General features: G+C 34.6%; 3 protein-coding genes across 3 annotated transcripts; 1 reads left to right on the top strand and 2 right to left on the bottom strand.

Moving 5' to 3' along the window:
- The first annotated feature begins 16 nt into the window (after window positions 1-16).
- On the top strand, window positions 17-12,950 carry LOC130656581 (dynein regulatory complex subunit 7-like). Its single transcript, XM_057459470.1, has 18 exons — window positions 17-279; window positions 1,619-1,784; window positions 4,629-4,754; window positions 5,158-5,352; window positions 5,472-5,630; window positions 6,790-7,008; window positions 7,201-7,320; window positions 7,783-7,849; window positions 8,053-8,181; window positions 8,264-8,392; window positions 8,817-8,874; window positions 8,980-9,136; window positions 9,876-10,094; window positions 10,569-10,679; window positions 10,937-11,047; window positions 11,408-11,602; window positions 11,712-11,851; window positions 12,769-12,950. Exons 1-18 carry the CDS (start codon window positions 215-217, stop codon window positions 12,848-12,850), a joined length of 2,448 nt encoding a protein of 815 aa, XP_057315453.1. The 5' UTR covers window positions 17-214; the 3' UTR covers window positions 12,851-12,950.
- A 738-nt stretch (window positions 12,951-13,688) lies between these two features.
- On the bottom strand, window positions 13,689-19,601 carry LOC130656582 (uncharacterized). The gene is made up of 5 exons (XM_057459471.1): window positions 18,593-19,601; window positions 16,276-16,311; window positions 15,918-16,082; window positions 15,429-15,656; window positions 13,689-15,239 (listed from the first exon to the last, which is right to left on the bottom strand). The coding sequence occupies exons 1-5, from the start codon at window positions 18,639-18,641 to the stop codon at window positions 13,924-13,926; spliced, it is 1,794 nt and encodes a 597-aa protein (XP_057315454.1). The 5' UTR covers window positions 18,642-19,601; the 3' UTR covers window positions 13,689-13,923.
- Window positions 19,602-20,740: 1,139 nt separating this feature from the next.
- LOC130657140 (uncharacterized) lies at window positions 20,741-24,660 on the bottom strand. Its single transcript, XM_057460106.1, has 2 exons — window positions 24,364-24,660; window positions 20,741-23,354 (listed from the first exon to the last, which is right to left on the bottom strand). Exons 1-2 carry the CDS (start codon window positions 24,599-24,601, stop codon window positions 21,112-21,114), a joined length of 2,481 nt encoding a protein of 826 aa, XP_057316089.1. The 5' UTR covers window positions 24,602-24,660; the 3' UTR covers window positions 20,741-21,111.
- Window positions 24,661-25,037: the final 377 nt, after the last annotated feature.

Genomic DNA, 25,037 nt, shown 5'->3' with positions numbered 1-25,037 from the left:
ACAACTGTCGTGCGAAGTTTGCAGGAAAACGGTTTCTCTCGTCAAGTGTTATGTTAATAGGGAAACCGAGTTTGATTCGCACTAGTTTCTTCATTACATACGTTCCGTAAAATAAACATAAAAACGAAATCGAAAGTGTTACCAAGACAAATCGTCATTAAATAAAAATGACCATCTCGCAGAAACACGCCGCCATGCTCGAACAGACAAAAAAATGGAAGAATTACGTGAAGAATTGGAAAACATAGTCGTTTCTCCCCCAAGTCTTGTATCTTTAAGGTAATATAGCTGCATATTTTTATCAACCAGAACACATTTAATTTAATTGCAAGCACGCAAAAATATCAATACAAAAACGTAATAAATGGTTCGTTGTACAGCTAGCTAGCCACATCATGATTCATAATATATGGAACAGACTGACACATTTTTGTCATTCATAGCTTTTATCTTTTTTAGGGGTCATTCATAAAATAGGTAGCTATGCACAGAATTGTTCATTTTCCAACTCTCCATCTCCCTATGCACCTGTATTTTAGTATGCTTTTAGTCCCCCCTCCTCCCCCCCAAAAAAAAATGTTAAAAGTGTGTTTCAAAGGTGGAATTTTAAAGCTGTTCCAAAACTTTTATGATGCAGGCCTCACCAGGAATGGAGTGCATATTTTGTTGGGGAATGTGGTAATTTGAACACCAAAAACCAAGCCAAAAACAACCTAAACTATCTTTGGCGTGCATCAAGTATATATATTTCTGATAAACATTTCTATCTAGCAGTTCCGAAAATAATTTAAGTTATTGTTAGCAAATAAAACATCTATATACCATATTGAATTTCTCCATGAATCTTTAGGACTGTGAAATTAAAAGATAAAACTATAAACCCTAAAATCTATATGTAAGATTTTGTCAAAAGCACATGATCGTATACATCTTCTTGATCAGGGTTTCGAACTCTACACAAGAGAGGAAATAAGTAAACAAATTTCTATTTTCTATTTTCAAATTTTGTTTGGGCCACCCTCAAAAAGATAATTGGTTAGCGTCAACCGACCGACTCACTTTAAAAGGCGAAAGTCGAGTCGCAGAGTAAGTAAATTTGTACAAAATGAACCAAACAATCCACAAACAATCTTCGACACGCAACAAAATCCACCATTTACCTTTTCAGTGGATTACTCCAAATAACGGTTGTTACGTCCGAATGTTATTTCAATAGGGGACTGTGCTGCGCTACTCAGTGCTATATTTTCCTGCTTCGCATTTATACGGCAATACAAGCGAAAACCATGGGAACGACATTGACTGACAAAAATTGAACTTGAAACAGAGGCTAAAAATACAGCTGGCTTACATTGAAAACGAATAACAAAATATGGCTGGGAAATATAGTATTTTTGTAATTTTTCGGGAAAAATTCTTATCCGACCGACTTACTTTTATAATTAGAAATGACGCTAACCAAACATATTTTTTAAGGATGGGCTTGTTTAACGACTGGTCATTGCTGACATGATAAAAATTCAAAAGGCAAACCTTTTCTAATATGCTTCTGCTTTACTCAATTTTTTCATGGGCTTAACCACCAGGTATGTTAAATAATTTTGTAATCTTTTTATAGTAAACATAAAGATTCTTTTGGAAATTTGCCATTGTCATATAAAGAAAACAATGCGAAAGAAATATTTATGCTGACATGTTGTGAAAACTTTCAACGCCAGTATAGTCATTTATATCGTGATCGCAAGCATTTATTTCTTTCACCAAAAAATGAATGTGGAGTTGAGGTAAGAATATATTATTATTTCTATTTTACAAACAGAAACAAAAAAGAAGAGTTAGCAGGATTTAGATTAATGTTGTAGAATACGCTTGATGAGGATAATTTGTCTGATTATGATGTTGTAGAAGGGCCAGCTATGCAAATCAGAATGGGTAGTGAAGGCTATTAGGAAATTGAAAATTGGCAAGGCTGCAGGAGTATCAGGTATTGTTGTAGAGATGGTAAAAGCATCTGGATATATTGGAGTTGAGCTTATTACAAGTCTTGCTAACCAGATTATATAGGATGGTGCTATTCCGAGTGAGTGGCAGTCGAGTTTAATAGTGAATTGTTTCAAGGGCAAGGGTGATGCATTAGAAAGGGGTAACATAGAGGTTTGAAGTTGGTTGATCAAGTAATGAAAGTTATTGAAAGAGTGATTGATAAGTTACTTACAGAAAGGATTGATATAGATAAGATGCAATTTGGTTTTGTTCCAGGGCATGGCACTACAGATGCAATATTTTTACTCAGACAGATTCAGGAAAAGTATTTAGGAAAGAGAAAAAATCTCTATATTGCCTTTGTAGATTTAGAGAAAGCTTTTGATAGGGTGCCACGTAAAGTTATTTGGTGGGCTATGAGAAAATTAGGTGTGGATGAGTGGCTAGTTGCGATGGTACAGTCTATGTACAGCAATGCTAGAAGGCGTGTCAGGATTACCGATTCACTTAGTGATGAATTTAGTGTAAATGTTGGTGTACATCAGGGTTCTGTACTTAGTCCTTTGTTGTTTGTTCTAGTCTTAGAAGCGCTGTCGATGGAGTTCAAAACAGGTTGTCCATGGGAGTTATTGTATGCAGATGATCTGGTTCTCATAGCAGAGTCGATGGAAGAATTAGTTGAAAAGTTTAAGAAGTGGAAGAAAGGACTAGAAGAGAAAGGGCTAAGGGTGAACACAGCAAAGTCTAAAGTCGTGATTAGTAGCATTGCAGCCAAGTGTGACCTTATAGTTGGAAAGTGGCCTTGTGGAGTTTGCAGTAAAGGGGTTGGTAGTAACTCAATTTTTTGTCAGACTTGCAAGCATTGGGTACATAAGAAGTGCAGTAGTATTAGTGGAAGGTTAAGAGCTGACATTCAGTTTGTATGCAAGCGTTGCAAAGGTGAGATTATAGAGAATGAAGTATTTCCAGCTTTAATGATGTACAACAGTGGCTCGTTAGAGATAGTTGAGAACTTCTGTTACTTAGGTGATATGATGGGCAGTGAAGGGGGTGTTGAAAGAAGTGCTGCTTGGAAAAAGTTCAGAGAGTTACTTCCTTTGTTGACTAGCAGAGTCCTGTCAATTGAGGTAAAAGGTAGGTTGTATGAGGCCTGTGTAAGAAGTGTTATGTTGTACGGTAGTGAGACATGGGCAGTGAAGCAGGAAGATCTTGACCGTTTAGAAAGGAATGATATGAGAATGGTTAGGTGAATGTGTAACGCCAGTCTGAGAGACAGAAAGAGTTCAGATGAGCTAAGAAGCAGGCTAAGTCTCCGTAGAATTAAAGATGTTATCCAGATAAGAAGATTGAATTGGCTGGGACACTTGGAATGAATGGAGGAGGATAATTGGGTAAGAAAGTGTAGAGACTTGATAGTTCCTGGGGCAAAGCCCAGAGGCAGACTGAGAAAGACTTGGCAGGAGGTTATAAGGACAGACTTGATACAGAGGAAGTTGAGTTTAGATCTAACACAGTCTAGATCAGATTGGAAGAGGGTCATTAATATACCCCGTCCAACCCATGCTAGCATGGAAAACGGACGTTAAGCCGAGAATGATGAATGATGACATAGCAAATGCATGCTCAAGCTGAACTTAAAATCAGAAAGAAGAATCATTATTTTTCCATAATTATTTTAATACTAGATGTAGGCCTACCCTATGGAAAAATCTACAGAAATTGCAGCTTAGGATCACAGACGGAAAGTTTTATATATAGGTCATTCCATACTTACTTAACAAGTAGTCCCATATCGACCCATTCAGATTTTGCTCAAATTTTGTTATGACACTATGGGTAAGAAAAAATAGCCCTGTAAATTTCAGCTGATTATCTTGTTTCATTTAGGAGATATTACTATTTAAGTAAGGCCTACGAGCACTCCAGCTCTGAAACTCTCCAAATTTACCTAATTAACAACTTCGAAAAAAATAAATTACATCCTTGGAAAAAAGCCTGTAGTCCATAATGGCCGCTTAAAAATGAAAAAAAAGCACTTGTCACAAAATGAAATTAGAGTTTTAAGGTGCCATTATGGATATTCAGTAGAAATAAAAAAGTTATGTTAAATGCAAAATATAGATGGAAAATAACTTACTTTTTTTGGTGCTTTTGGCTGTTTATATTACTTTTTTAGTTAGGCTAAACATCAAGTCAACATAAAAAATGGAAAATTTATGCCATCCTCTGAAGCTACAAAAATCAATGTTTTGCAAAAATTTTAAAGTTTGGAAATTCATTTTTTCAACTATATAAATTATATCCTTTTTAAAAATAAAAAAATAAACTTGGGCAAAAGACATCTTTTAAATGAATAATTTATGCAACAATGTCTTCCAAACATGGCCAGAAAAGAAAATATTATGAAGCAGCAGAACACAGTGTGCAAAAATTTCTACAGCTGATAGATTTTGTCTCACTTGAACTTTTCAGTCAGGCAACCATGTTGGTTTATTTAAACATCCATTGATTCCTCATGGGAATAGAACATAAATAGCTACTATTCCCATGAGAAAACAGGTTAATATTATATCCCCATGAGACGAATTTGAAAGCAGCTTCTGTTTTGAGATGCTCTGTTCAATTTTCACATTCTTTGATTTTAGAAATTTATTTGCACAACTTTGCGTATAACTCAGCTAAAATTTACTGAAGTTTACAATTATGATGGTTGTGCAGAATTTGTTGCTGATTACCTAAACTTTGAGCCTTTGGATCCACCAATTGACCTGGTAAGTTATATTGGTTTTGTTTTAAATTGTGGTTTTTCGTTGAGGTTTGTTTTTGTAAAATTACCAATTCTAGCACTAACGAACTATTGAAAAATAATTTGCTATAGCATTTTTTTCTTATGGTAAACTTTAAGGCAGACTTATATGTTACCTTTTCATTATATAAACTTGAATGTTAAAGCCATAAGGTAAGATACTTGTCAAAATATAGAGTAAGCTATATGTCTGGTTTTAGCAGTAGTATTTCTTTCTCTTTATCTGTCCATCCTAATAGAGTTTGTTTTTTGCTTTATAATTTTTGGAATGCACTTTCAACTTTAATTCAAGTTGAATTAATGTCTGTATCTTCTGTGTAAGTGGATGCATTTACATTTTATGTAATGGATGTATTTTCATTTTATAGCCTTTAGTTTTGCCATCTCCAACAACTGTGTTGTCAAGGCAATATGGTAACTGTTTTGATTACTGTAATCTGCTATGCTCATTGTTAATTGGGAGTGGATACGACGCCTATTGTGTCAGTGGTTATGCATCACGAGAAGTAACTCTGATGGATGAAACACGAGAAATATGCCCTTTCTTAAACAAACCTCAACAGGTATTTGTTGTTAAGTTTTTATTGTAATTTTAACAAAGCATGCAAAACAGGTTATTTTTTGTTTTTTTTTTTGTCATGCATTTTTACAATTAGGAAAGTTCATTCTCTTTTTTAATCAGGTTGGAAATGAAAAAAATAAAAATGTTTCCAATAAGTATGCTGTGAAACCACCTAAGGATCTTCAAAGTAAATTTGAAGCTAAAATGGAAGAAAAGAAGCGAAAAGAAGAAGAAGACAAAGAGCAAAAATTGTTAGAAGAAGAAAAACAAAGAATTATGGTTTGTTCATTCCTAATCTTCTAGTGGCTTCCTCCTTTCAGAAGTTTGTGACTTTTCATGTCTATAGATATTAGAAACATTTTGCCCAAAAGATTTCTTGTAGTTTTTATAATATTGAGCCAAAAATAGAAACTTTCAATTTTTTTTGTTATAAATTTTACGACATGGTTTTTACATTACTTCCATGTCACTTTTTATTTATTTTTTATTCAAATTTTAGTCCATCTATCCAATGTTATGTTTTCAAATGTTTATGATATATAGGGTGGAAGCTCCCTCCTAGACTTAAGTCGTCCCTATGGTAATTGCTATTTTTTAAACACGGCAAGTGTTTAACCTTAACACAGTTAAGAAATATTAGTTATGTCAGGCCTCAAGTTTTTGCAGTAACAATTGCTTTTTTACGATACTGAGAGGTCTTTTGACAATTTCATTTGTCCTATAAATATCATTTGTCTCCCAACTTCCACTTTTTGCTAACTGATAGAAAAGACAGTTTGAAGCAGAAAGTTGTTAGTATCAGTAATGAAAATGGTAACCATAACATAATCGAGAACTAAAATGAGTATACGGCTCGTCAACTATAAATGTAATAAAATGTATTTTGTTCCTGACAGTGTTAGAAACAATAATTTAATTGATAAAACTAAAATATTGGTATCATAATTAATTAATTTTGATGCTCTTATTTTTCTTTGGTAATCATGTCTAGCATTTATTATTCAGGAAAATTTAGGTTTTTTTAAAAAAAGTTTGGTCCAACTTTAAAAGTTAAGCAAATTATGTTTTGAGAATATCCTGGTTTTGTTTATTTCTGTGTTTTTTAGAAGATACCAATTCTTTAAGATTACCTAAGTATATGATTTAAATAGTTCTATATACACTATTACAAAATTAAGTTAACAATTAAGTCAAGCTACAGCTGCGAACTTTTTCTTTTAACAAATGCAACTCAATAGAAACATAAATAGTAATTGCTACATTGACTGTTTTTACACTTTTAATACTTTTAATTTTAATACTTTTAATTCTAATTATTAGTTTTGTCGTCAGATTTCCCTGGAACAAAAAAATATGCACATTTTATTAACGTCTCCCTGTTAAATTTTGTACATGTGGTTAACATTATATAACTAAATCTTCTTCATTGTCTTTTTAGGAATTGGAAAGACCTCCTATCGATAAGTTGCATGGGTTGAGGGTTCATTGCTGGATATTAGTTTTGTCTGGCAAAAGGGAAGTTCCAGAAAACTTTTACATTGAAAGCTTAACTGGTAAAGTAAAGCCCCTTGATTTTACTGGTTACTTAGGAGTTGAAAGTATTTGGAATCACCGGAATGTTTGGGTTAATATGCAAGACTGCTCACAAGGAGTAAAGGTAGCTGTTGGGCAAAAGTTTCTCCCATTGCACAATGTGCTTTTTTAATCGATGCAAGGTTTAATTATAGCAATAAACAGAAAACAAAAAAATGAAAATAATAAAAATAATATGTAAAAACCCTCCACCTGTGTCCACAGTGCTGTTGTTTCAAAAAAATATTAATATTTTCCATTTATTATATGTGTTTAGAACATGTCATACGATTTGGGTGATGCTGCCAAATGGGAATCAATGTTTCCAAGCACTGATAAACCATTACTAGTCATTCCTGATGTAAACGAGAACTTGCTAGAGCTTGATGAAGAAGAGGTTAAATTTTATTATTGCGTTGTAAAATACATTTGCAAATGAAACCAGTCACATTAACATTATTATTTTTAGACAATTTAATTCCTTCCGTGTAATGCAACTTAGGCTATCGTAAAAACAACTTTGTTTCCAGTCAAGCGAGTGATATTCATCCGTAATGCTGGGGAAAATTTTTTGTGTCTTTTTGTAGCCGCTGGTGTATTAAATTATTAAATTAAATTAAAATACTGGTACCATAAATTATATGTTGCATATGTATAGATAATATATACTGGTATAAATATTGTTTGCTTTACAGATGATTTTTAAATGATTTTTTTTGTTTTTATTTTTGTGACTTGTACTTGTAGATAAAAATTGATCATTGCGCGTAATAAAAATACTTCATAACCCAATATAACTGTCAAAAACTGTAGTGTCAACAAGGTTATTTCCAATCAACATCGGCATACATTATTGTAGGAAGATGTAGAAGAAAGCATTGATGTCCCTCCATCTTGGGTGGAAAAAATTGAAATATCATCTAAAGGTACAATGTTATACCCATTTACCCCATCCTGGCATTGGAAATGGGTGTTATAGGCGAGTATGAGTATGATGGTAATGGTGATAGAGGTGCAAGTGGACAAAAACAGAACAGTATAAGACTGCTAACAGATTGTGTGCATTACTAAGTGATAGAGGGATAACCTTGAATATTTAATCTCTTATTACTTAGAACTTCTCTTATAGATTTCTACACTCGATGTCCACATGGTAAAAAGACAGTTCTGTATAAGAAAGCAAAGCTGGAAAAGTATTGTGAGTATTTGAACAAGGATGGATTGGTCTCAAGGATTTCAATAACGAGTGATAACGAATGTATGTACTGCTATTCTTGTTTAAAGGATATTTCAGATTTATCAATTGCTAAATTAAAAATTGTTAAATTGTAATATTATAGTGAAAAACGTGATAGAAGTTGAAGAGTTGTACAAAAATCGTGCTGATAAATTGGAAAGAAAAGTTCATAATATGATTTCTGGGTGGATAACAGAGTACTACCTACCAGGACGAACGCAAGCATTAAAAGGTGAAATACAATAGCGATCTAAAATTGAGGAATAGCTGCGCCGAGAAAGTGAATTAGGATCAATGTAACTTTGCTTAAATAATTGGGCAATGTTTCTACTTCAGATAAATTAGAAAAACAACATAAATTTTAGAATCATCAAATTTTAAGTTATCCCAAAGGTACAGTAGCAGAACCTTTATTAATGTCAGCTTACAAGGATCAAATGTAATTATTGTTGGTTAGAGGTGATCGTTGTACAAAGATGTTCTTATAATGTTGTAATAATGTATTATTGTTGATTTTCGAAATGAAATTTTGCTAAAACAAACTCATATGACGAGAAAATATCCAAAGAAAGGAAGGATGACGAATTATTTTTTTCAACTAACTGTCGTTCTTTTAAACTTTTTGAAGTTAATTCGGCATAAACTTTTTTTTATAGAACATTTGTACAAAGCTTCATCTCCAGAATCGGAAAGAATATTTACGTTCTATGCAAGGTACACATTTTGACAGACAAAATTTTCGTCGCCTCTCAAAATCTTTTCCGCTTTTCTTTTATAAGGATCCCCAATAATAGCAGTTTTATATTTCACATTTTGCAGCGCGAGGGTTGACGGTTTAAGCCGAAGAGAAGAATCTAGTAAAGAATTAACGGAAGTGTACACTGGAAGGGAAGATTTCTTATGCTACAGACACGCTGCGTTCCAAGACCGGGTGAAGAAATTTGGACCACAAGGTTCCAACGCAAGACCAGTGGCTGTAAGTAGCTATTAAGAGTACTTGTGGCTTGTACATTCTTGTTACACGATACCCATTTTTTATTTCTTGTATTTCAATCATCAGCTAGAAGTAAATTAAGAATGTCAACCATTTAATAAAGATTTTTAAGTAAAAAATTTGAAGCAATAACAAGTTGGCTAGAATTCAATGTGGATGTTGGATTTTGTTTCTGGTTAATTTATAACAATGTTCAAAATGTGACAATATAAATCGATCCTTAGTACTAATCCCTTCTACAATTTGAGGTCCTTCAACTTGCTTTTTTTCTCCACCTTAAGCCGCATTCACATGTACGTATAATTTTACCCAAGAAATCTTTCCTTACGTGAGCTTTTGTTCAATGTTACGTAAATTTTTGTTTACATATACATAAATCTCTTACGTAACTCACGTAAATTTTGTTTTGGTTCATTCAACATGACAGCGATCAACAAATATTACGTTTTATCAACTGCTCTTGTTTTAAGACGGAGACGTCGCCGTCGTCAAAAAAGCAAATGACACACGTAACGTAAGAGAATGAATGAACACCGGCCAGTCTGTAAGCCCTTACGTAAAAATTTAGGTACATGTGAATGCGACTTTAGGATTTTAAAAAATTGCATTGTTCCCCAAATTTTGCTTCTTCTACCCAAGTACTTATATCTCCAATTTTTTGCTACGTTTAGTTTAGTATTTAATTTAAATTCGGGGTAAAATCGTTCTTTCTTAATTTTAGAAAATGGTCGAGCGTTTTGAACGCAATTCAGCAAAGAAAGCTAACTCAGATGTAGCTGAGAGATCGTTTCTTGTGGCGGAAGACCGAGTTTCCGTCAAATTTCATTTGGAGAATCAGAGAATCACAGCCTCGACTCGAGAGTTCATGAAACCACCTAATTTTTCTTTCGACAAAACATCGCAACTTCAATACACACCAGATATGACGAATGCGTTTCAGGTAAAGACAGATTTAAAGATTGCTGTTATGTTTTCTTCTGTTAAAGTTATTTGTCAGCAAAACTGCCTTTCTACTATCAGAAAATATAGCAATTGTCAGGGTGAAATTTTAAGATTGCTTGAAGATCAGTAGCTCGATCAGTAGAACATTCCACCTTACGTCTAAAAAGTCGTAGGGTCGATACCCACTTAAAAAATCCAAAACCGACTTTGTGATTCCTTGGAAAAAATTGAAAGCAGGGAATATTTCTTGAAATTAGTAAAGCTAACCACGTGTAAATGTAAATAAGCATTTCTTCTGATCTAAGATAAGTCCAGGCAGAGGTAAAAAGTGCTTTGTTTTTGATAAACTACAGGTTAAGATCATTTTACATTAGAGAATATAGGTTTTGTTGAAAGAAGTTAACACAAGCTCTAACATGTTTTATGAGTGCAAGCTCTTTTATTTTTCTTATGTTTTGTTATGTTTTTGTAGGTTGATCCACAGGCGGAACCAATGAAGGAATTGGATGTGTACAACATGATGGTTGAACTTTTACATGCGGAAAAAAAATGTTTAGATAAGATTCGAGAATCAGAAGAAGAGGTCTGTAGAGTGATCATCTCTATTTTCATTTTCACAAGAGAATATATCAAGGGAACTAACTATCTGCATACAATCGAGTTTCCTCGTATTTTGTGGAATTTGCGGAATTCGGAATAAACCCAGGATCCTTTTCTTCTGTATTATTTTTCCTTTATTAATAATGCTCAATCACCTTAAAAGATCTTGTTGCGACTGACAAGCTTAAAGGATTTAGCACGAACGTTTGAAAGAATCTTATTTGAGTTTGTATGTTTTAGACGCGAGAAATTTTGGAGGAAAGAATAAACAAAGAAGCTAATCCTGTGTTATTAGTGTCTGTGTACGATACAGAACGAAACGAGAAAGCGAAATTACGACGACAAGAACTAGTATGTCATCTGTTTTATAACTTTGTTACGTTGTTGCTAAATTGGCTTCTATCTAATTTGCTTACTTGCCGTCCCCGACCTATTTTTACTGAGCAACGTCATTCCTCGTTTTTCACCGGCTGCAAAGTTTTAACGCAACTGATGAGGTGGTGTGCTATTATTCCCTTTTGTATCCATAACTCTGAATAGTCTAAGTTGAAAACGCTGTACATAGTTGCCACACAATGAAATGTGTCGTAAAGAGCTGACAACAATACATTCAAAATCATGTGCAGTATATACAAAATATATACAAGAAGTAGAAGGAAAAGTTTTAAAGCATGATTCAATTTTCATTTGACACTTTCATTTGCTTCCTAGGAAAGACAGGAAAAAGAAGACGAATTACGAAAACGTGATGCAGAACTCGACTATTTGGCGCCATTTTTAGCAAGAATCGGTAATCCTGATCGCCTCACGCGAAACGACGCCTTCAAAGTGAAAGAACAGTGCTTGAACGACCTCAAACAAAGATTGATTGACAAGGCTAACTTGATACAAGCCCGCTTTGAAAAGGTATTAACACAATGAAAACGCTTCACCACAGAGACTCTAGAGTGTAAGCATGTTGCGGAAAATTTGAAAGCAGCTGTAACACATTCTCTAACTTTTACTCTTGCTGTAGGAAACCTCAGAGCTTCAAAAAAAGCAAGCTTGGTATCAAGAAAACCAGATGAGTATGTCCAAAGAAGACGAAGAAGATTATTTAAATTTCTGTAGCGAATCGATGTTCAGAATACACATTCTAGAGTTAAGGCTGAACAGGTAAGATTTACTTTTCTTGCTATGCAGCATCCAGACAGTATATTAATACGTCATATTCAGCTCTATCTACCTTCAGGTACATTTTCATTTAAATTATTTTCACGCCCGTGCGTATTTTTTGGGACAGTAAACCGAGCTGAGCATGCGCAGTTGTTGTTGAAACATGTGACACTTCATTCTGCAGCGTCCGTAAAAATGTCGAACAGATCCTACTTGTGCCGTGGTAGAAATGCCTTTGTAGAAAATTAGCCAATCAAAACGTTGAAAATGTAAGGAGTTAGGAGATGTAATTTTTCAATTTACATCGCAACACTGAATTGAGATTAACCTGCTCTGACTGTAGTGTGTTTTTTGTGCCAAAACATTTATAATATAAAATTTTATATGTTGGTTTATATGTTGGTCTTTTCACAAACTATTTATTTCCAGGGATTGCATATAAAGAATTATGTCATTCGATTAGGGTATATTTCATAGTGGCTTCGTCCAACATTAAGAAAGCATTGTTGAACGAAGAACACTGTATTAAATTATAGTTCGTTGTTTTTTTTACGTTATTATGTTCTAAAATGACGCATTATAGGGAAACCAGCGGTCTTTTTTAAGCCCCTTTTTAAACACTTAATAAAGTGATGACAACTGATATTTTTACGACCTTTTTATAACGCCCAATAAGAGATTGTTCACATCCCTTTTCAATAAAGTGATGACAACTGATATTTCTACGACCTTTTTATAACGCCCAATAAGAGATTGTTCACATCCCTTTTCAATAAAGTGATGACAACTGATATTTCTACGACCTTTTTATAACGCCCAATAAGAGGTTGTTCACATTCAATAAAGTGATGATAACTCAGATTTTTTACGCCTTTTCTCAAACGCCCAATTAAATGATAACAACCGCTATTTTTTAGACACAAGGAAATGGCGCCTCACAAGTACATGCAGTTGGATGAAAAGTTGAGGAAAGATCAACGCTTATCCGATATGATATGACACGTTACATATTAATATTTGTGTATTTTCCGTTTGATATTTGTATTAAGTGTTAAAGGCTTAAATAGTTTTATGATTAGTAATATATATTAACTATAAAGTTTTTGAAATTCTTTTTACACGAAACATTTGTTTGAAAGTTTAAAATACGAGTTTTTTGCGACGACATTTATGGTAAAAAATGTTTTCAGACCTGGGTTGAAAAACTGCAACACTCACTGAAAATAGCTGAAATTTCATTATTAAAATTATTACCATGGTTTGAAAATTGTCAACAACTCCAGATGCTCTCCTACTTTCACCTTTTTTAAAAAAAAACTTACCATACTCGCCTGCTTGTACATGCTTTATATCATACCTCCTGGTATGGGCATATTTCTTGCTGTTTTGTCTTAGTTTATTTTTTAAAAAAAATGAAAGATGGATCGTTCGCTCAATTAAAGTAATGCGCTCGAAAGTTCACGAGTTTAAAATAAACGCAGATCTTTGCAACTGTCCTATTTTCCTAATTATTGACAACAATTTGTTCATATTTTTTATTTCAATTTTAAGTTCGGCCAGATTTCACGACAAAACTATCACAGCAGACAATTGGGACATACCTTTGGGGCGTGTCTGCCATAGAAAGATCAGTTCAAATGGCCTATTGTCAGTTGTAGTGTTCACTACACGCTGTTAAAATGTAATATTATCTGAACGTAACCGTAAAAAAGAGTGGTGATGAAGTGATGGAAGTTGTAGCTTCAAAATGTCTAAATGGTAAAACCGAATTCAAATTTTTGTGCTTTTGCTTGTGGTGGAAGCTGAGAAAAAAAACAGAAGAGCGGAACAAACAACCACCAGACATCGGAAATATCATTCTTTTTTCTAAATGCATTTTCAGAGTATATTACCGTTTTTATTATATAAATTTAAGTTACATTGAAAATTGTTGTACGCTTTGATATAAAAACTAACCAGGCACAGTATCAAGCTAGTTATTTTCTCAATTGTTATTTAAATTTCTCTAGCATTCTGCTACAGACATTTATATAGTATGTATATATATGTGTGTCTCGATTACTTCCCGACGTCTAATCCACAACCACGTCGTCGCATTTATCTACCAAAGGATTTATTATATTTGCTCCGCAGCATTGCCATTCAATTTTTTTGTTACTTGAACTGTACAAAGGTTTCAATTTGGTGACGTCTTCACACGAGACACATACTTGGTTAGCGTTGTAGTAGAAGGTTCCTGCGCAACACGAGTAGTGCTCCAAGTCGTTGTCTTTTACAACTCCGTGGCTTGTGTTACTGCACATTAAGCACTCACTTGTTAAAGTATTATACAAAGTTTTACCGCAGCAGTAGTAATTATGTGCGTCTTTTGTGGGTAAGAGTTGATAATCGTCACGGCAATGACGGCACGACTCAGAACGCGTGTCGAATATGTATCCTCCACAACAATCCATATGGACGGCATCGGCATGATCAAAATAGTAGCTTTCGGCTGGGCATTGAATGCATTCAGATACTCGACGATCGTAGAATTCGTCACCACAACACAACCAGTTATCAGCAATGCTTCGGTCGTATGCATATGCTTCCCCACCAGCACAACAGTACTTGCAAATATGACTTGTTATGTTGTACAGATTGTTCTTACAACATTGAATTTGATTGGCTACGTCCTTAGGGTATATTTCATCCCTGGTTCCACAAGACTTACAGCGGTCCAAACGGGTATCGTAAAATTTACTTCCGCAGCATTGAAAGTAATCCGATTCCGTTCGTGGAATTAACTTCTCCGTTGTTTCACAAACACGGCATTTTGAGATACGATTGTCAAAGATGGTGTCTCGACAACAGTGAAAGTTCTTAGCTTCATCCTTCTTATATAACTTTTTGGTTGTTCCGCAAACTCGACATGTTTCTGTATTTGGGTTAAAAATGGTAGCACCACAACATTCCAAAACATTCTGTAAACTTCTTAAGGTCAGTTCAGCCGTACTTTCACATATTCTGATATAGTAAACCCTGTTATCATACAAGGTACCATTAAAGCACTTCATCGCAGTGACATCTTTGTTTGATACTACTGTGGTCGTATTGCCACACGTCATACATGTTGACACAGAGCGGTTGAAAAAATCTCCATTGCAGCAACCCCAGTAGGGACATTCGGAATGTTTCAACGACCGCACTTCATCACCACAACTTGTACAGTTAAATCCAGCAGCATCGTTACATCCTTTTAATTCAGCATCGTAAGTTTGTCCACTGCTGCATTTTGTGTATGTTGTACTGCCTTGGTTGCACGTAAAATAGGAGTTGCAATCTTTAGGGTTTTGATAAACGCCGTTTGCTTTTAGCTTGCAGAAACCAGGAGTTGGGTTTCCCCCAACAACTATAAATAGAAAGAAAATTGTTACGATATATAAATTCACTTTTCAGCAAACGTACTTTTTAATATTCCCATAACATTTTCGTTTTTTTATGTCACGCCGATTTCTCTTTTACTATATTATAATTTCTGTCGAACGCATAAAATAGTCATCAAACATCATTAGATATTTAAAAAATGCAGAATACTTACGAGTACACGCTGAAGAGTCGGTAGGCCTACACATAGGGCTGGATAGTGTACCAACATTTTCCGTACCATGTGGACACTGATAAGCGCCTGAATTTGCGTTATGACAACGTATTATTGTGATGCACAAAGTTGGGTCTAATATTTTAGCGATAACCGTGCCAGATGGACAAGTTTGTGCACATAAGCCAGTAGTGGATCCAACACTGGTGGGAGGCATACCAATGGATGCTAAATAAGTGGTAACAACAGTAAAAAAGAGTCAATTTAGAGCACGGATTCCAATGATTTTTAATACAGAAATGTTGACGAAACTTAAAATTTATAATCATATTGCGAAATCACTTTTTTTTTATTTCTTCTTAAAAAATGTCGTTAAGAAATCTTGCAATTAATTCAAATTGAGAAGCGGAAATTGTTAGTTTAGTTTGGAACTTAGAGAAAAAAAATTATAAAAAGTGTATTATTTAAGTAAAAAGTTTTATTCATTACCCGAACAATTAACGTAGCTAGCGTCTTCACATATTCTATACTGAGGATCAAACAACTGTTCGCCAGGGCATTTTAACGATGTGCCAACGTGGTTTAAACATTTGTAATACTTTGAACAGTCGCCAGGATAGGGATAAAAATCATCACGCAGGTTGGCACAGAAATCTAAATAAAATTTCCAGGCTTTAAAAAGCAAAAATTGGGGAAATCTTAAATATATGTCGATGTTCTGTATTATAAAACAAGACAGGAACTGTCTGTAAATGAAAACAAAGATTACATTCGAAACACCGTGTCTAATCAAACAACACTGGGGACGAGGTTGTTGTCAGCGAGAAATAAAAATGTCTGAAAATACCTGAGGCTACTCCACTCCCTACCAACAAAAAAATACCTAAAAAAAGAATGTTTGTAATAAATACATCATAACGCTGTTCAGATATGAAAATAATGCAAAAGGTTGTGGAAATGTTTTATTGGTAAATCTACAACGATTCATTTTTAACCTCCTTATACAAGCGACGTATGGATATACACACGAACAAAGACGTATTTTGGTAAACTTCTACAAACTCTGTATCAAGTTTTTTTCCATCAGCAAGAAACCAACATGGCGTATGGTACTGTCGACTATGGTGTGTTTTGAGGTCATATTTAACACGCGTACCCTGGTAATACAATTTCATCTCCCTGCACAAAGTTGTGGTCGATTGATTAATTATCAAAATTAATCAAGAAATTATAGCGCAAAACACAGAAATGATGGACATCAAGGAAGCCACCAATTAAATATCAATGCATTATTATTGTTGATCTTTTACCGCGGGTTTTACCGCAGGTTTGTCAATTTTCACCAATCAAAAATAGTTTGTTAAAATTCTATTCTTGGCGCGATAACACATAAAATTTGCAGGAAAAATTAAAAGCATGGGCAAGCAGATGTATGTAGCCATCTTTAAAAACTTTTTACAAGCTCGTGAGCTTGTATTAAAACGCAAATGTGTCCTACAAGAATGGAAATTTTTGCCTCTCTGAGCACCGACACGGGAGTCGTCGTGTGTTCGAATCTCATCTTGGTAACTATTTTTACTTTTTTTTTTTTTTCTTTTTTAAAAAGATAAGACAAGTGTTCAAAACACTTGTTTAACTAACTAGTAAATAAAGGTGTTTCCACCAACCTTTTTAAAAGTGAATGTAGGCAGAATTAACTGAATTAATGAATTTCGCAAATTTTGGGGTTTGTGGGTTTGTGGTCTTTCTTCTTCCTGTCAGTCGGTTCAGCCAAGACGGACCCATCGAAAATTAAAAGTTCGAGGAATTTTCCGTTCAGGAAGGTCTCAAAAATGAATTTTGAAAAATAAGTGTGTAACAAATATTATTGCGTATCTGAATAGTAAAATATGTCGTGTCTTACTTCGTAACAAAAATCCCAATTTGATAGACAGCTTTTTGTAAACTTTATTCGCGAGGTTGTTTGCGTATATCATACGTCTTGTTTCTTTTACTTTACATTATTACATACTGTTTTATCAGCAATAAGAAGAAATTTAATACCATTAAAAAGGTTTCCTTTAAAAAACCCGAAAGCATCATAGAAGTGTGATAGAAATATTTTTACCAACTTTTTGTTTTTACCGTGTTTTTCGAGTAACGGAGGAATTACACTTTCAATTCGTCTCAAGGTTTATCTCAAAGAACTCTGGAGACAAGAATGTCATTTAAAGTCGGTCATAAATAGGATCTCCTATCACTTTTAATGTAGCGTATTTTTTATGTCGGTAAGTATGTCGCCCACATAATTTAAGAATAGTACCATTAGCTGTCATCTCGTTTCACATCGGAAATATTAACTAATTAATTTGGTTCAATGGCGACCTAAATTATTTACAATTTGTTTATGGAGTGAAAACTAAGGACAAAAATATGTTTTTAAAAGAACTTAAACTTAATCCAATCAGTTTATGGTTCACAAATCTTGTGAATTTTCATAGCGTTCGATATGAATTGTCAAGAAAACTGTGTGTTATTAGCAGTTCACCTAAAAAGATCAAGTGCACAAAATCTTCTAGCAAGAGAAGCAACGTAGAAAGTAAGTCATGCGCAAAACGTAATAATTTCTCAGAATAACCTAGAAGACATTCTTGATCGCAACTACTAGCATTCGGATTAGAATTTCACACCCACGACACCCGTATTGTCAAAATACGGGCGTCATGGTATGGAAAAACTTTAATGTTAACGTAGTTAAAACGAATCAACTTTCAAGCGTTTGAAGACAGGCAACTTTTTTAACATCCCCCCCCCCCCAAAAAAAAAAAAAATCAGAAAAGGCTACTATTTTAATGTATTGGAGATTGAGCTTATTGCACACCTCGTGACAGACGGCCATGGATGCTTCATGGAAAACCGTTTTTAAGGAATTCAACAGGTTCGTTTTTTTGGATCAGTTAATTTATTTTTTTTAAAAAAGAAAAGTTATAACAATTTAAACAAAATAAGAACATTAGACCCTTTAACAGACTGCTCAGTGAAGTTGATAAAGGAAACCCCAGGAATCCTCATTTCGAGAGCTCCTTGTTTTTTTTCAATGGAAAGAAGAGACAATACAAAGAGCGTTGGTGAGGAGGTTATTGACCTTCACTCAACTGACAAAAATAGAGATTAACTTTTCTTACCAAGACACGCCAAAATCATTTTACTTTGTATGATGTGTTGTGACTTCATTCATATGTCATTCTGTTGGATGTGGGACACCTTCATATACAGCCACCACTTGCATAATCAGTTTAATTAATTCCTAATTAACAAATTGTTAACGAGTTTCATACACGCGGTTAATTAGAAGAATTATTTTTCCGTGCTTGTAACCGATGTCATGTATATACAATGATCTTGCTTATGTACATGGCATCAATGAGATTGCTGAAAATTCAAGTAGTGGTAAAGCATTTTCTGTGGGCTGTTTTTATTTTTATTGTCTGTAAAAAAATTCATCTATGTAGCTTATTTAAGAATATGGTTTGAACGATGTATTTTTTGATTGGCGAGACTGACAAACCCGCAGTAACAAGATTTTCAACAACAACAAACTATTGATAGTTAATTTCCGAATTAGCAAAACTTAGTATCCGGGCAATACATTACTACTCGGGCCGAGACGAGTGGGATCGAAGCTGTTAGTTATAATCACAATAAAATTGCATCTGTCGTATTCTTCACGATAAATTCTCTATCTATATTAAGTGATAATTAATGTCTTGATGTAATGTTTACGAAGGAAATTGATGTTTCATAATAAGGAAGCGCTTACATACAAGGTGCCATCTGTTGAACACAAGACTGTTGTTTAAAAGACTGACCGTAAAAGAAAGTGAAAATTCGAAACCAGGCTGGGGTGTGCTCATGCGAAAACTACAATCAGGCCTATAATATGCCAAGTTATGCTTGTTGGCGAAACAAATTTAAAAAAAAATTAAATGTTGCCTAATAAGATATACGATGAGACGGTCTTGTCTTCACCTTTAATAACTTCATTCTCAGCCACCTGCGCGCGGGTGGTCTTGGTTGCCATTTTGAAAAGATTTCTGACTATTGAACACTCTAGATCTGTTTTTCTGAAAGCAAATTAAATTTCCTACAAATATTAAATGGTTTCAGGGCGCACGAGGCGATGCAGCGAGACTTGCGAACCACTTGTTTTCGAAAATGCACGTCTTTTTGACACAACAAAGAGTAAAATTACAAGTCAAGGTTTTTAAAAAGGCTGGGTGTACTGATATAAAATATCAATACAGCTACTAAGAGTTTTTGCGAAAACTTCCTTTTTCAGATTAAACACATATTTTCTGCATTTTTTTTTAAAAAAAATCGTGCAACACATCACTTGTGGGTCGGTTAATTTCATCGCATCAATATTTTTTGTATCGACCTATTTGTCAGTATAAAAATGTTTTTGTGAAATGTAAGTGTAAAAAATCAGTGGGTTAAAAAATGTGTAACGAGAGTCATTAAAAAGATGACAAATTCTAGTAATTACAATAATATCCTTTTTTTTAACTTTATTTGACAAAACTTGTTTCATAACAAGCAAACTTGACATGGATACAATGTTTAATTATAGTTTTCCCTTCGACTTCTTTGTCAACTGCAGAAATCTCGTATGGAAGAAACTTTTGCTGCCCCAAAATAGTTTATTTTGACGAATATATTTTTGCCAGTCCAGAAGATTGAACAATTTTAGTGGAAGCCTAACAAAGCTTTCAGAAGTACAAGCAACAAAGAAATCAGTAGCTTTGCTTTCTCAAGAAATAAAAGAGAATGAAATTTACTGTCACTCCATTGTCAACTCGTGCACATTAGACTAAACAATTTTATTGCAAACAAAAAAATTGACAAAATTTAGAAATAAAATTTTGCAGGTATAAGAAATAAAAAGTTTTGCTAAATTTTGCAAATAATCAATGCTTAAAACCTCAGCCGGTGAAATTCACAAAAAATATTTTCAGAAATAATTGCGCACTTACACCCTGGGATGCATAAAAAAAGTTCATCAAAAAGTCATCACAAGAAATTATATCTCGCTAAAGTTATGGAAACAGTTAGTCATCCACTTAGTCAACGTGATAACAGTGTTTCGGTCACGGCATGTTTGACAACTTCGCTACTACTCTTAGTCATCTAGTTATGTAGTACACCAAATTATTAACTGACATCATTCATGTTAAAAAAATCATTTTGGCCACAGGTGTAAAAACGCTACAGCACAAAATGTTACAAAATAGAGCAAAAATGATGTGTGATGAATGTCAAAAAATAAAAAAACGTCATGGGCACAACATAATATTTCTGACGAAGAAATACACTGCTTCTAAAGAAGTGGTTGCACAATGTGCACGTAATTCCACCTATCGTCCACGTTTTCTCTAAGCAGTCAAGTTGCTTCAGCCTAGGGTTTCAGCAATTGGGGCCAAGAAACAGAGGTTCAAATCTCGCTCATTTAACAAGCAACAAAGTTCCTAAATGTAATCTCAATTTTAACATAACGCTTTCATAACGCTTCCTAAAACGTATAGGTCATCACCCTTCTACTATCAAAGTTTCTGATGCTAATCAACAATTTGTTTGACAATAGAACAGGTTGAACATGAAGAACTTTTGGATCTCTTTAGGCTAAAATAAATTACGCTGGTGACACTTATGTCACATTTGTCAATAAATTAATATTCATTTGATCATACGTAGATGAGGCCACCTGCTCAATTTCGATTTCGTTGACGCTTTCTTCCTCAATTTCGACATCACCTTTTCTTCTTTTGGCTGGTTTTGGCACCGGTTGTTTATTCGCTACCGTTGCTGCTTCTTTAATGAGTTTATTCAGTATGTCTTGAGCATTCTCTTGGAGACTGGATAAAACTTCCGTATTGTCGATTGTATCAAGCAAGCTCGCACATGTGACTAAAATGTTCCTTGTATTTCGCTTAATTTCGTTGGGCGACTCATTTTTCTTCTTCGTTTCAGCCGATTCTTCACTGACAACTTGAACAAAGTCGAACCGCTGTTGCTGCTGGTTACTAACGTCTTGGTTTGGTTGCTGTATTTGTGTCGGGTTAATTTGAGACAGTAGTAAATCGTCGTAATCGATGACGTCATTGTTGATATTACCGCGCGGGTCGTGACACGACAAGTGAGCTAGAACCTTTGGGACGGTAATTTCTAACGCGCACCATTCGTACTCAGTCTCTAACAAGCGCGTGTGAATCACAGCTGGGCAACCGATGAGTTTTGAACCTCTCTCCTTGCGTTTTCTTATGCCATCTTTCAGCTTACGTTTTCTAGGCTTCCCACCAAGCGCACAATTATACAGTTGTGTTTCTAAAGTTCTATAAGACGTTATTTTGCCATTATGATTCGCCAGTCCATGATCAGTCTTTTTATTGACTCGCTTACCTGTGCGTATTCGGTAATTAGTACCAGTTTGATGGCAAAACTTTGTTAGCCACAAGTCCCATTTTTCTTTGCTATATGGATATAAATAGCCTCTTGCGTAATCTGTAGGTTTCCTAGTTAATGGAACAGTGGGAAGCATTTCGGAGTTTTGATCATCCACTTTGTGTCGCTGTGCCACGAAAGTTATGTCAGCGTGGTGTATTACAATACTATGAAGCTCCCCGAAACACGCCGGGAGATAATTACGCGAGCATAACTGCTTTACATGGTCGGGATTTTGCAACGCTGTGTTTATAACAATATTCAACGGTTGTGCATTCGGTGCTGAATGGTTCAATTTCCTTCGACAAACGACCGTACTTAAACCAGCGTATTCGCATTCCATACACACGGAAGATTTCGGGTCTCGGTGGTTTTTTTCGGCGCGGCAATACGAGGTTGTTCGACTGAATCGGAAACATTGCGTGCACCTACCCAGCACTTCAAAGTACTGTCCGCCTTCTATGTACTGCATGGTAGCGATGTTATATGGTCGAAGAAGAGTCTTACCGACACCAATCCCGGCCTGTGCACCCGCATACAGGGGATAAGAAAGCAATCGAGGAGCTAAAGTTCTCAGTGCTGGTGTCTTTTCCGCATTCTTTACCTCCTTCGGGAGAACATTGACGAGCTTTGGAGGAGCACGCGGCTTTTTCGCTTTTCTTTTTTTCTTTTGTTCGTGTTTAGCGTTAGTTTTTGTAGATTCTAACACAGAACTGACGTGATCAGCAATGCCATTTGACGAAGCGATCGGTAACAATTGTGCTCGATTATCACTTCCAACTTGAACATAAACAATTGGTTGATAAGCACTGGTGGCTGATTGGTTGGGAGTTGCTAAAATAGTTTCAGATTTAACCGAACTAGAATCGACATTCTCAGTAGTATTGCTAGCTTCGTGTTTTATGTATATATTTCCAGATTCATCAGTAGAGAAATTAGCGTCGGATGTTAAATATTGTTTGGCGTCGTCGTTGCTTATCATAGTCTTGTTGTCGGCGTTCGCCGTTGTCGTCAAAAAATTATGCTTCGTATCACGTTCGATGATGTTTTCACTGTCCAACACTTTTACGTCTTCTGGCAAAGCAGCCTGGCTCATAAACACGTTACGGTTAATTTTATGCAAATTCTGAATATCGCTCATGGACAGCGGCATCTGAATGTGAAACTGAGTGACGTGCTCACTGTTACTAAAAGGCATGTGCTGCAAATCCGGTTCGGAATCTTGTATATTCTGCAGAACGCTCTGGTTAATAGTAAAATTCGAGTTTGCGCTGTCCGCTGTGTTGTTTTCAACCTTAAACGAGGTTATCTGGTTTTGCTTCAAAGCATTACTTTCAACTTTAATGTCAAACTCGTTGTTGTCGTTTGCACCGTCGTCGTTCAAGCTTTCTTCCAAGGGAGAACTTTCATCCAAATTATCATTATCCTCATTTCGCATGATAAGGCTTCCTTAAAAAAAAAATTAAAAAAAATATTGAAAAAATAAATTAACCAGTACGACGAATATCGCTTCCACAATTGATTAAATTGGTTGTTTCCATATCATAATTGCGTATTTGTTACAGATTACTTTACAGATTATTTTATTCACAGGGGACTGAGGACATGGATGTTAGCTTATTTGGTTAAATCCATACTCTGAAAACATGCTAATTGTTACTGACGTTAGCATTATCATTTTTACTGCCCGTCTGCAGAGTAATTCTAACTTGTTTTAACCGTGTTTGAAAAATGACGATGTATCGTTAATTTTGCTCACAATTGCCGCTCAAAATCCTTATTTAAAGACGGGTTAAAAACAAACAACCAAAAAATCAATCTCACTAAAATATTGACAATGAACAACGTTGCATTATTTTGCTTCTACAATAAATATTGCACTAGTTTGATACTATTTTCTTCATTATCGCTCTATCTTGTTTCGCCATTATTGTCACCCCTTCGAGATTGAAGAAAACATAAAGAGGAGAATGTTAAAAATATTGTAAAAATAAGTGACTTTCGTGTGAACGTTAAAATAATTCAAAAATATACTCTTGAGGTCTTCGTAGTCACGAAATATCATAAGTGTAAACAAACAAAATTGTCATCAGGAAAAAAATAAACTGGTAATTCACAAAAGGGAAACGATAATGAACAAATCCTCGTTTTTTTGTTGCTTGAACTAAAACAGCTTACAGTGTAATTTTCTCCTAAAAATTTTAAAGTTAAAACGTTGCTTAATGTGCTTAAACAGGCTTGTAGAAAACAAAATCGTTTTAAAATAGTTTATTGGTCTAAAAACAACACAATTAACCCCATCCCCTCTTCATTCTTCCTCCCTCAATTACTACAAGTCTGTACCAGAGAATGGTATCAACTGTTTCTATTATTAGCATTGCAATTACTGACATTTCAATACTTTTTTCTAAACATCTTCACCATCAAAACAATGATCAATCTAAACTAATACTTTTACCTGGAGGGAAAACAATTCCTTCGTTGGTGATGATTATTGGTCCTTGTGATGTCATGATATTACCATTGGTTGACAGTGAGGTGATAATGCTATCTGGCATATCTGAAAGTTGCGTAATGATACTGTTTGAAAGAGCGGCCACATTGAGACTTGTTGATGTTGCAACAACTAAATTTCCATCTTCAGTGGATGACAATATTTCTGTGGATGCTTCTGTGTTTTCATCTTTATCAGCCATGGTTGCACCTTTATTTTCATTTCACAATTATATACTAAAGTAAAAGAAACATTTATACATGATCACACATTCTACAGATATTCTATTATAAAAAGCACCTTAACAAATATTTTTTTAAAAGCTTCTGTTAATATGGAATGTATATAACATTCTACGCTTTCTGTAACCATATACATACAATGACAATTATAAGACAACCTGTTTTTAAACTTTATCACAAAAATTAACTAGAGTAATAGGTGCTTTAATGATTTTTCCCACACAAATATATTTCTTTATTCATTTTTTACAATTAGTGAACCCCTAGTTTTGTTTGATGTTATTGCAGTTCTATTCACAAATTTTCTCACTAACCATCAACATTATTTTACTGCCTATTCTGTAATCACTGCATAAAGCTTGTGTTTAAGTCTTACTTGCGAAGCAATCCATAGTT

The sequence above is a fragment of the Hydractinia symbiolongicarpus genome, chromosome 9 (assembly GCF_029227915.1).
Source record: "Hydractinia symbiolongicarpus strain clone_291-10 chromosome 9, HSymV2.1, whole genome shotgun sequence".
In the NCBI taxonomy this organism is placed as follows: Eukaryota; Metazoa; Cnidaria; class Hydrozoa; order Anthoathecata; family Hydractiniidae; genus Hydractinia; species Hydractinia symbiolongicarpus.
Note: the sequence above shows the minus strand (reverse complement) of the source record. Positions and strands in the feature narration are given on the sequence as shown.